The sequence below is a fragment of the Trematomus bernacchii genome, unplaced genomic scaffold (genome assembly GCF_902827165.1).
Source record: "Trematomus bernacchii unplaced genomic scaffold, fTreBer1.1, whole genome shotgun sequence".
Classification (NCBI taxonomy): domain Eukaryota; kingdom Metazoa; phylum Chordata; class Actinopteri; order Perciformes; family Nototheniidae; genus Trematomus; species Trematomus bernacchii.
The window spans coordinates 19,101,978-19,113,540 of NW_022987564.1; the positions used below are offsets into that span (position 1 = coordinate 19,101,978).

General features: G+C 39.7%; 1 protein-coding gene across 2 annotated transcripts; it reads left to right on the forward strand.

The window, feature by feature from the left end:
- Positions 1–256: 256 nt before the first annotated feature.
- On the forward strand, positions 257–11,074 carry LOC117478178 (probable C-mannosyltransferase DPY19L4). Of its 2 annotated transcripts, XM_034125113.1 has the most exons (19): positions 257–644; positions 781–942; positions 2,006–2,127; positions 2,214–2,304; positions 2,654–2,775; positions 3,532–3,677; positions 3,940–4,063; positions 4,159–4,293; positions 4,984–5,115; positions 5,242–5,343; positions 5,470–5,543; positions 5,684–5,842; positions 6,320–6,439; positions 6,538–6,658; positions 6,845–6,901; positions 7,049–7,131; positions 7,216–7,348; positions 8,712–8,870; positions 9,931–11,074. In XM_034125113.1, the coding sequence occupies exons 1-19, from the start codon at positions 554–556 to the stop codon at positions 10,093–10,095; spliced, it is 2,298 nt and encodes a 765-aa protein (XP_033981004.1). In that variant the 5' UTR covers positions 257–553; the 3' UTR covers positions 10,096–11,074. The 2 variants fall into 2 exon arrangements, with proteins under 2 accessions (XP_033981004.1, XP_033981005.1); XM_034125114.1 differs by lacking the exon at positions 257–644 and having other exon boundaries at positions 826–944; positions 2,007–2,127.
- The last annotated feature ends 489 nt before the right edge of the window (positions 11,075–11,563 follow it).

Consider the following 11,563-nt stretch of genomic DNA (forward strand, 5'->3'; position numbering starts at 1 on the left):
CTAGAGATACTCATGTTTGTAAAGGACAAACTTCCTCATAATTGAACAGTACTTGAGTAACTGCACTTTTACACTACTGGCAATAGGAAACCATACAAGTACAAGTTACAACCATACAAGCTGTATTATCTATGGTTTAAATGGATATGTATGTCTATAGAATATATCAAAAGAGAGCTATGCAATAGTACACATAAGACCACAAGGGGCAAAGCACCGGTGGGAGGCAGCTAAATGCTACAGATGCACTTACTGCATCTGAGCCTACTCTGACGGAATGATGAAGAAGAAGCCATCTGCGACTTCCGCTGTAAGAGCCCACAGTCCAGTCCTCATAACAGTCCATATCACCAATACAAAAACTGCTGATTTACAACTTAATACAAGACAACTTGACCCAGAAAAGGGTAGTTTGTATTTCGGCTTGTCACCCGTGTAGTTTACCACAAAGCGAAGTACTGATTTGAGGGCTCTTGGGTTAGCTAACCTCTTGTTAGCTAGCATGCTGGTGTCTCAACACACCAGACAACTCTCGGATTAATTGTATCTCGTCATGACTGAGTTAAAATGTCGAAAAAAATACACTTTGGATGGAGATAAAGAAGAGGAAGAGAGCCAACATGAACCGGAGGTGCAGACGACAAGTAAGTTTGGCTAATTTAGCGCTTTGCTAGCTAAAACGGTTAGCTTCCTGTGCAAAATCCGGGTAACTTACATTTACATTTGTACACGGCTTGTCGTTAAAGTACCTAACTGTTGTAACCTGACCTTGTATTAAAGAGCCGGTGAAAACAGAGGAGGATGAGGTGTCCAATGGCAGAAATGGAGCCGGAAAGCAGCAGAAAGAGGAGGATGAGGTTAAAGAAGAGGACGCTCAACATAAAGAAGAAGAATCAAAAACACCAGAGTCACCTGTTAAAAGGTCCACGAGATCTTCTGCAGGTAAATTAATGCCCTGCAAACTGATTAATATTAGTGTCAGTCCACTGTTTTTTTTCCACTCTACCAATGCTTCTCTGATCATCTTTTTGTATGGCTGTGTCACTTCTATACAACGTTTTATTGTACTCAATAAGCCATATAATCAAAATGAGCATAAACCTCTTAATGTTTTGTGACATTTAGGAAGACCTGACTTTAATCATATATTCTTGTGTAAAAAAACATTTGTAGGCCTATACTTCCTCTAAAACCACATGTCTGTATCCTGAGTTGCACAGGAAATGCTGATGGACAACAGATAAAACAATCATACCAGCAATTCATACAATTTCACTCGCCTTCATTGGAACACACTAAAAACTTGAAGGGCAAAGTGAAAAATAATGCATTAATGCAACCCTTGATTCAGATATGCTTCAAAATGTAAAGTTTTCTTCATCGGCCCATGCTACTACCTTTCACCAACTTTCATGAACATAGGTCAACTAATGTTTCTGTTATCCTGCAGACAAACAAAAACTGAATTTAGCATAACTCTGTGTTGGAGGTTTTGATTAACTAAAACAATTACTTTTTTTGAATGTTAATCTAAACTAATTGATCTTTTTGTATTGCTCTCACTACCTTGGCAATCTGTTGGCAACAGGTTTATAGTACCTTTTCAAGTAAAGTGTGTGCCAATTAATTTTGTCTTATTGTTAATCACGATACAAACATTTTTGTATCTAATTTAAAGCTTAAGAAAAATACTGAACTAGAATTCAGCTAAAAAGAGTTGTAAAATAACTGGAAATAGTACAAAAAATAAAAAAAGTTGACTCGCTGTGCTGAGACAATTTGGGATGCACTTGGACCATATCAGGAGTTACAAGTTATTTTGTTAACATTGTAATCTTGTTTAAGACATAGCCTCAAGCACTTTATCAGCAGTTTAAAACAATTTATAGAGAATCCCGAACTCCTGAAAAAAATAGTTTCTGTGGAAATACAGGCAAAAACGTGTCATTATACTAATAAGTATGATGTGATATATGGTGTGTTCACTGGTATATGTGCTCTGCAGGTTTTTTGCAGCGCCTGGTGAGGGTGTTCTTCGGATGTCTGGCAGCAGTTGCCTGTGGCATGCTTTATGCAGCGTATCTATCTGCTTATCATGACAGGAAGTTCTGGTTTTCCACTAGACAGGTGGGTGACTTTGTTTTTCAGGAGTCTGCCTGCATTCATTTCAAGTTCACTGCATCAATTCTGAAATTCACTTACTTGTGTCTCAGGAGCTAGAGCGGGAAATCACCTTCCAGGGAGGCAGCGGGCTCTACTATTACTACTACAAGCAGATGCTGACTGCAACACCTTTCGATAGAGGTAAATGTATTCTTATTCTAGAGAGATATTAAATACGACAACAAAACGACTTACTTACTACCTATGAATGTCACTATGCCCTTGTCAATCAATGTGGTGTATACAGGAAGAAAGGATCGCTTGTGTATACTCACCAATATAGACTAAAAACCATCTTGTGCAATAACCCACGGCCTCAACAGTGCGATGAACACTTTTGCATTTTGCTCTTGTTATTACTAGCTGCTACTTCACGTTATAATGTTAGTTTTCTTATTCTATTTTGCCTTTTGTCTGCATTGTACCTGTGACGTAACAATGTACATTTCCCTGCTGTGACTAAAGCATGTGTAATGTTCTGATTTTGCAGGGTTTCATGAGCTGATGATGGATAACAGGACAGTTGCAGGGCAGACCATCAACGCAGTGGTGCGCTTTTCTCTGTACCCAGAGCTCATCACCAGCTTTATATACAGATTCACAGGCAGCGAGGTGAGGGGGGTTTTGTTGTTTCTGATATGCTATGGACTAGACATTGGTGTCATATTTGTTTATCAGAAGGAGAGAAGGAAGAAAGGTACTAAATACTGTATTTACTGGCAAACACATTGAAAACTATCATCATGCCTTGATTCTTTATGTAGCGATTGGTTAAGAGCAGTTTTATTTTAGCTGGTTTGCCTCAGTTTAACAAGTATTACTAGAGACAGTTAAATTAGTATTTTACCTGTGAGATTAATTGGTTTACCATTGGAAATGGCCCTGAGGTGCCATGCTGGGTTGTATTTGATCTTCTCAGTCTGGTCCATGTCAACACAAGTAGAGCTGCATGGCACAAGAAGAAACATTATTTTATTTAATTGAAAGTCACAATAAAAGCCCCAAACTATACCGACCAATGCCGAGTACAACAATGATTCTCCATGTAGTTTAAAAAGTCTCATCTGCTGCCATTGCAGCGGACTTTTCACATAATATTGCAACAAATTATTCAGTGCACTTAGTAAGGAAAAGTGGAGGGAAGTCAACTTTTGCTTTGCATTATATGGCAATGAATAACGATAGCACCGAACAGCAACATGGACTTATTTTGTCGTATGGTTAAACTTAATTAGGTCACATCAATAAGCACACCCTATCACCCCGACAGGGTGAGCAGGATCCCGACGCATAGCTGGAGGTTTTGAACCAGTGTCCAAATTGACCAGAATCCCGTATTCAATACAATGTTTCTGTTTCTGCCTTCAGGAGTTTGTGGAGCCAATTTACTTCTACATCGGAGCCGTGTTTGGGCTGCAGGCGATCCACGTGTCTGCCCTGTTTGTGTGTAGCTGGGTGATGAGCGGCACCTGGTCGGCCGGCATGTTGGCCGTGGCCTGGTATGTGATCAACAGGTAAGAGGAATCATGCGGCCTGCTTTCTCTGCATGCCTCATCTATATTCTGCTTCTGTCAATGTGGCACTTGTTGTTTGGTTAGGGAAGTTTAAGGTTCTATTTGTTTAGCTATCGTTTGTGTTTGTTGTTTTGGGCATTGCTAATTTTTCCTAAGTAATTTAACTGCTTTTCATGGTGTTGCTGACCCTTTATTGGGAGTGGGGAATCGCAGCGCATGTTGTGACATAACAACAGGACATAACAGGTTAATTCTTCCTCAGACATGACACAACCAAAGTGGACTATGCCATTCCTCTGCGGGACAACTGGGCTCTGCCTTACTTCTCTTGCCAGGTTGCAGCTTTGACTGGATTCCTGACTAATAACATCAGCTCTGCCACTGAGGTGAGCCTCTCGTGAACACAAAAACATACTGTACCATATCAAAGTAAGGTGTAATTCTGCATTCACACACAGTGATGCACTGTATTTCTCTGCAGCTGTTTTGCTATCTTACCATGAGTGCCACCACCTTCACTTTCCTGCTGGTGTGGGAACACAGCCACTACGTGCTATTCCTCCAAGGCCTCTGTCTTTTCTTCCTCGACGCTTTTGACCTTTTGCCATCACGTAAGGTAAGGGAAGTCAAGATCAAGAAATCAAGAAAAAGTCCAGCACCTAAAAAACACAATTTATCTTTTTTCAGAATGAACAAATACATTATTACATATCTATAATTGACCTGTATAGGTGCTAATATGCTGATTGTGTTACTTTCAATCACCCAGGAAATGTATCCTACTGTTGTCATGCTAAGCTAACCCCCTTTGCCTGAAATGCCTCCATTGGACTCCTTTGTTTACTTCTTGAACATAATGACATCATTATGGAACACTTGCGCTCCTATTGGCTTGCGCTCCAACACATTGTATGTAAGGGGCGGGACATCTCTTAAGAGGTTGACCAATCACAACAGAGCAGGCCAGCTAACCAATCTGGTCTCTGGTTTCAGACAGAGGGTGAAAAGAGGTGCTGCAGCACAGGCAGTATGAGACAAATAAAGAGCTTCTTGAACATTAAAGCCTGGAGACATGTCACAGTAGAGGCACTAAATACAAATCTGAACTTGAACACAAAAGTTCATATTTAAAAAAAATAAAAATATGAATGAGCATTATCTTTCCTCTTTAATATTTTACAAGAACAAGTGTATCTTCTCAAATATAACTTTGTTGTGGCCATAATTATCCTTATTGACACTTTGCCTTTTCCTTTGTTTCTCTTCTCATTGTCTCTCTCTTTTTCTCTCCATATGGGATGTATAGATGGCAGAGATCCACATGGTGTACGTCAGCGCTTTGCTCCTGGCCTTCTTTTCACAGTTTCAGAACGCATCCCTCCTCAGCTCACCGCTGGTCAGCCTCCTGATTGGCACATGGGTTGCCAGGAACTACCAGGTAGAGTTAGCTGCTCCTTCACATCAGAACAAAAGAAAACTGAGAAAGATTTTCTTTTTTATTCGCCAAGCTGCAGTTGAAGCAGGTGAGTAACACCATCTCAATGCTTTGTTCTGCTTTTTGCAGCAAAAGATGAAGACGGGCCCTTTTCTGTCCAGAGTGATGAAGCTCTTCGTATATTTCCACCTAGTCTTTACCACAGGGATCACCTTCAGTTATCTGGTCAAGGTAAAATCAACCACAATATCATGTAATTGATCCATTTCAACTCAAATAGCATTCTTTTTTATACATACTTGATTATCTGTGATTGTATAAAACTGTTGGTTTATCACCATTGTTTATCTTATACAGAAATTCGTTCAAGGAGATGAGAGTGACTTCTTCTTGAAATTCCTTGAAGTCAAATTTGGGCTCAACACAACAACGTGAGTCACAGCTCTTAAATGAAATGTTACAATATAGGCTTACACAAAGCTCTGTCTATCCATATTTAGGTTTGTTTTCTGTCAGTATAATCGTATCCAATGTAATCTAATTGCAATATTTTCTTTTCCTTCTTTGTCAGTGACTTCATCACCAATTTCCTCCTGTGCCAAGAGAGTTTCCAGGTCCCGGGTCAGGACTTATTTCTGCGCCTGACGCAGGCCTCAGTCCTTCCCTTCTACTTACTGGTGCTCACTGTGTGCCTGCTGTCCACCCTGCAGACCATTTACAGGAGACTCAGGTTAGAGATTTGTACAGAAACACAGTGCATGGGGCTCATCGTGGGTATATTTAAAAAAAAAAAAATTACATTTTACAGAGCTACTGATCAAAATGAATACCAGCTACACATTCCTGACCCGCCAGCTCATAGCGTATTCAGGATTATAAAAATGATTTCTACAATAATGTAGCTCGGGTTAGAACCTATCCGTAATCATGACACCCACTGCCCATTATTGCTTATTATTTGTGTACTTAAGACTATGCTATATATTTTTTTCTGTGTACTTTAGTTTGTTTCATTTGTTCGTTTCAATGTTTTTTGTGTTTTTTTTATTATTTAATTCACAGAATTTCAGAAATGTAAACTGCAACGTGTAATTTTAATGATCTATTAATGAGCTGTACACTAGCAGTAGGTGCATATTATCGGACACTAATTCTACAAATGTCAATGTTTCTGTATAACATTAAGAATAGTTTTTCTTTAATACAGTGGGCAGCCGATGAAAACCAACCTCAAACTTGAAGATGGGCGAATAGGAGAGCAGCCCGAGGTCATCTATCATGTTTTTCACACGTTGATTTTTGGAGGCCTGGCTCTGCTGTTTGATGGGTATGTTAATCATTTGGAATCCTAACATGTTTCTTAAAATATATCATTGTTAAATTGTAAGGACACAACAGCACATTGACTGTTTTTCTTTCACTCAGGATGAAATATTTATGGACCCCGTACGTCTGCATGTTCACAGCGTTCGGTGTGTGTTCTCCGGAACTCTGGATGACTGTGTTTAGGTGGCTCAAACTCAAGTCCATCCACCCTGTAGTTCTGGTGAGCGGCCTCTGATATTCACTTTTAACAGCAACCTTTCTTAGTAATAAAAAGTGCATTATTTTGGATTTTCTCCTGCTAAATTCCCTCAAAAGGGCGTTTTAAATTGGATCAATAACTTGCCACATTGTGTTGCTTCCTTTAAAGTATTATTACAAGTTGTTAATGGTTGCTTATGCCCTCCAGTCTCTCATCCTGAGCACAGCGGTTCCTGCCATCATTGGTTTCAGTTTGTGGAGAGAGGTGAGATTTTCAGCTTTTTTAAGCTCTTTATTAAGCGTCTTTGAGCATTAGGAAAAGCGCTATAAAAATTCCATGTATTATTATTATTTATGTCAAATATTTAAAGACGCATACATGGCCTTACACTGCTCTTTCTCCTGTCTGCAGTACTGCCCTCGTGTCTTAGCAGAGCTGTCAGAAGTGCAGGAGTTTTACGATCCAGATAAAGTGGAGCTGATCAGCTGGATCAAGTGAGTCCTCATATCTTTCTGTATTTTAAAAGATATCTCTAAAGTCTTTATTGTGGAGGTTAACTTCCTCTTGTTGTCCTGCAGGTCACAGGATCCAGCAGCGGCGGCCTTTGCCGGCAGCCCTCAGCTGTTGGGAACCGTGAAGTTGTGTTCAGGTGCAACCGTGACCAGTTTACCGCTTTATACAGACATCAAGCTGCTGAGGAGGACTGAAGACGTGAGTGAGATGAAATATTTATTCCGAGCGAAAATAAACGAAAAAAGAACATAGATTCAGATGCAGTGGCGTAACTATCGACGTTGCACCGGGGCCCAGAGCCGGCCAGGGGCCCATGCACAAAAAAAAAAAAAATATATATATATTTGCCCCAATGGCATTGACCGGTTCACGCAGTCTTCAAAGTAACCAAGCAACCTAAATTAATTTGTCTATCCAATGACCTTGCTCCCTCTGATGTCATGTGATACCTTGCGTGACGAGTGAACCGTTTAATCAACCTGAACTGTACTGTAGCTAGCAGCAGCAAGTTCGGCAGCATTATAAAAAATGTAATAGCTTGCATTTATAATGTACAGCAAACCAAAGCACAAGAGCAGCGAACAAGGAGATGTAACCGCTAAACTGACAAAATTAGACCGTTTTTTTGGTCATGCATCGTCCTTGAAATCGAGCGCTAACGTTAGCAATGTTGACGTGCAGCGGCAGCCGGAGCCGGAGGCTAACGATAGCTCACCTGTCTCACCACCATCATTGCCATCTAGCTCCACAAGTGAAGCTGTATCCGTGGCCGTGGCTGTGCAACCTTCTTCTCCAGCCAGCCAGGAGGAGAGGCTGGATTTGGCTGTGCCCGGCGGTGGTCCAACAGTTCCCCCAAGGGCCCCAACCGATAGGGGACTCCAGTGTTTCCCACAGAATTTGATTCTATTTGTGGGGGCACCGCACATCGCATTTAGCAGACGCCTTATTCCAAAGCGACTTACAATGGCCAATTACAGGGACATTCTCCCTGGAGTAACTGAGGGCTAAGTGCATTACTCAAGGGCACACGAGTAGTGGTGTTCCAGGCGGGATTTGTACTCGCAACCTTCCGATCATCAGCCCACCTCACTATCCATTAGACCACCAACATTTTTTTTTATGAGATCCATTTGTGGCGGACGATATTTAATTGTGGCGGCCCACCACAAATAAATCAATGTATGGGAAACACTGGGACTCTATGGCGCTATTGAGACCCCCGACGCCAAGATCAAAAGCTATATTATAGCGACTGGTCCATGTAGGCCTACCGGCCCATTCCCCAGAGACAAACATCAAGGAAACAGGTGTAATCCTCTTCTTAGTTCGTTGTGCCGTTGTCAGGCTGTGGTGGTCTGAGGCCAGGGCAGGCTGTTGTTGATAGCCTATACATGTGGCGCTTCTGAGTGGTTGTGTATGTCCGTGCGTGTGTGAGCGCATCAGCGTGCGCTTATGTTTGGGGGGGGGGGGGGCCCTAAACAATATTTGCACCGGGGCCAATCACAACCTTGTTACGCCACTGTTCAGATGAGTTAAGTAACAACCATTGTTTTTCTTGCAGACTTACCAGGTGTATGCAATGAGATCTGCAGAGGACATTTATAAGATTCTGACTTCTCAGAAGGCTAACTATGTGATCATCGAAGAATCCATTTGTAACGAGCTGAGTGTTAATAAAGGCTGTAGAATCAAAGATCTGCTTGATATTTCCAATGGACACGTGAGTTACAGTATGAACTTATTATTTTACCACCAGCTGCAGATTCCCCTCTGTTTATCTAGTAATGCTGTTGCCATGAGTTGAAAAGAGCAAAACACCAAAATCTGAATTGTGAGGTTTTCATTCACAGAAACAAAGTGCTATTTTGTTTTCTTTGTGTTGCTCTTGTCCATTACTAAGACACATTTAAATACTACAATGGTAAATTGCACTGTATATCTAGATATTGAATAGACAGACACCGTTTAAGGGAATAGCTTGGAAATTAGCTGGGAGTTAGATAATAGATTTATTTTAAGAGGGACATGAATCAACATTTCTGTAAATGTGCCATAGTTAGCCAAGAGGCTAATTTTCATCTGTAGTCCCTGGACAACGATGATAGAATTGATTCCACTCTCATGACCGATTGTTAAATATATATATAGCTACCAATGGTAGACAGTTAGCTTAGCATAACATTTGGAATCCGGGATGAACGACTAGCCTGACCCTGTCAAACAAGAACAAAATTAGCACATCTAAAGCTAACTAAAATATATATATTTTATGCACAAAAAAAACATATAAACGTAATATTGTGTAGTTGCTACGGGGTTTATAAACTGGAATTATTCTTGGCTGGAAGCAGTTATTTCTTCATTACAGCTAAGCAATTTTCTTTTCAAACGCTGAGTTAATTCAATTCAATTTCAATTGAAAGGTTTTATTGTCATATGCACAAAGCTACAGTGTAGAAATGGCAATGAAATTCTTCTGACCTGAGCTCCTCCAACAATGCAACATATATAATAAAATACAAAAAGCTAAGCTAAGCTAACTGAAGCTTCATATTTACATTTGAGGCATAGGAGTGTTATCAATCTTCTAACTCTTGGCTAGAAAGTAAATGGGTATGTCACCCGACATGTCAATCTCTTTAAATGCATGTTCAATATGGATACATATAGTTAATAACAATGCAGGAATTATTATAAATACTGCTTGTGTATTCTGAGAGTACTATATGTCATGTTTTTAAGGAAGTCATTAACATCCCATATTATCTTGTGTGATTCAGGTCGTTTATGACAAAGGAGAGGTTTACTCGTTCTCCAAGCACGGAAGATTCTGCCAAGAGATAAAGATGAACTACTCGCCTTACACCAACTACTTCACCCGGGTCTTCTGGAACCGCTCGTACCACGTGTACAAAGTGAACTCTGTCATCTCCTTTCAGTACTGACAGCAGCTCCACCTTCCTGCTGAGACTCCACTGAGCCTGACTCTGCCCTTCTCCAGTGTTCCTTGTCCAAAACACAAAGGACTCTGGGAAAATGTCTTATCACTGGTACTTTCCACATCCTGGCGATGGTGATGATGCAAATTCAGACATACATATTGTCCTGGTTTTGTCCTACGCATTGTTAAAATCAATATTAAATGTCCCATTTTAGGATAAAATATGCCATCAATCAAGCCATGTGTTACTGTTACTGCAATGTATTTAATGAAGGGAGAGTTTAATATGTGAGGAGTGTGCTCACGTTGTACAGAAGCTGAGAGCAGGTGTGGTTGATGAGATTTTGCAAAAGGGAAGTGATAAAGTAAAAGTGAGCAATGTTAAAGAACATTAGCCCGTGAATATATATTTGAAGCTCCTTAGCAAACCTTAGGAAGATGAAAAAGTTGTGATATCATATTTGAAGTGTAAAGCTGCTTCAAAGAAAAGAAAGATGAACAATTGTGGAGAGACAGTTTGTTTTTAATGTGTCTTATGTGCTCTGCTTCCCATTTTAAACAGGCTTTCTTTGAAATCCCCCTCGTTTTATGTGAAATCATATTTTGATTGATTGAACATGCATGGACAAAGGCACAACATGTGTGAACTTTCTTCTAGCCTTAAAGTGAAGTGGATGCTGGTTCTGAAAATACTCATTTCCAACGCTTTGTGTCATCATGCTCTTCATCTGGATGCCTTATTTTGAGATGTATGACCTGACTGACTGTTTACCCATCACACTTTAAGTTAAGCCTCAGCCTGACCATTTCACCTCCTCTGGTTCTTACCTAAAGTATTTGGTGGTCATTTCCTCTGGTGTAATAATGCAATTCTTACCAATGACTGTCCCTCTGCAAAAGGCCAAGCAGTAAATATTAGGTTTTTTTTGGATTATGGAAAATAAAGTGTGTATGAGTTGATAAATACAAAGCTGATCTCTACAGTCTGTTGCCCTTTGTTTGGATAGTTTCTATAATGATTTGTATAAGTTAATATGATGGTCCCTTTTTCATGCAAATTGGAAGGAATAGGGAATTAAAAAATTACTTTTTTTTTTATAGAATAAATGTTCACCTCTGTAATGTGTATTTATATGTATCACATTTGATTGTCCATGTAGTTTATTAATTTACTACTTAATTGTATATAACTAATGAATTCATATTATAGTATTATATCACTCAATTTTCTTTAAAAAAAAAACACATCTTAAATGAGTGTTCGATAGGGCCTCAGACAAAATATTATAATTCCCCAAAAGTGATTCAGTAATAGCTGTGGAAGGGATAATTAAATAATTAAATATAGTGAAGTAACGATAAAAGTATTATAAATGAAGAATACTAGACTAAACTACAAGTACATCTAAATTGTACTTATAAGTGCAATAAAGTGAGTAGCCTTTGACACGCACAGTTATAATAACACATTA

Coding starts and splice junctions, on each gene's coding strand:
- LOC117478178 (XM_034125113.1), top strand. CDS start 554: ATGACTGAGTTAAAATGTCGAAAAAAATACACTTTGGATGGAGATAAA. Junction 943..2,005: donor GTCCACGAGATCTTCTGCAG/GTAAATTAATGC, acceptor TGTGCTCTGCAG/GTTTTTTGCAGCGCCTGGTG. Junction 7,349..8,711: donor TGCTGAGGAGGACTGAAGAC/GTGAGTGAGATG, acceptor TTTTTCTTGCAG/ACTTACCAGGTGTATGCAAT.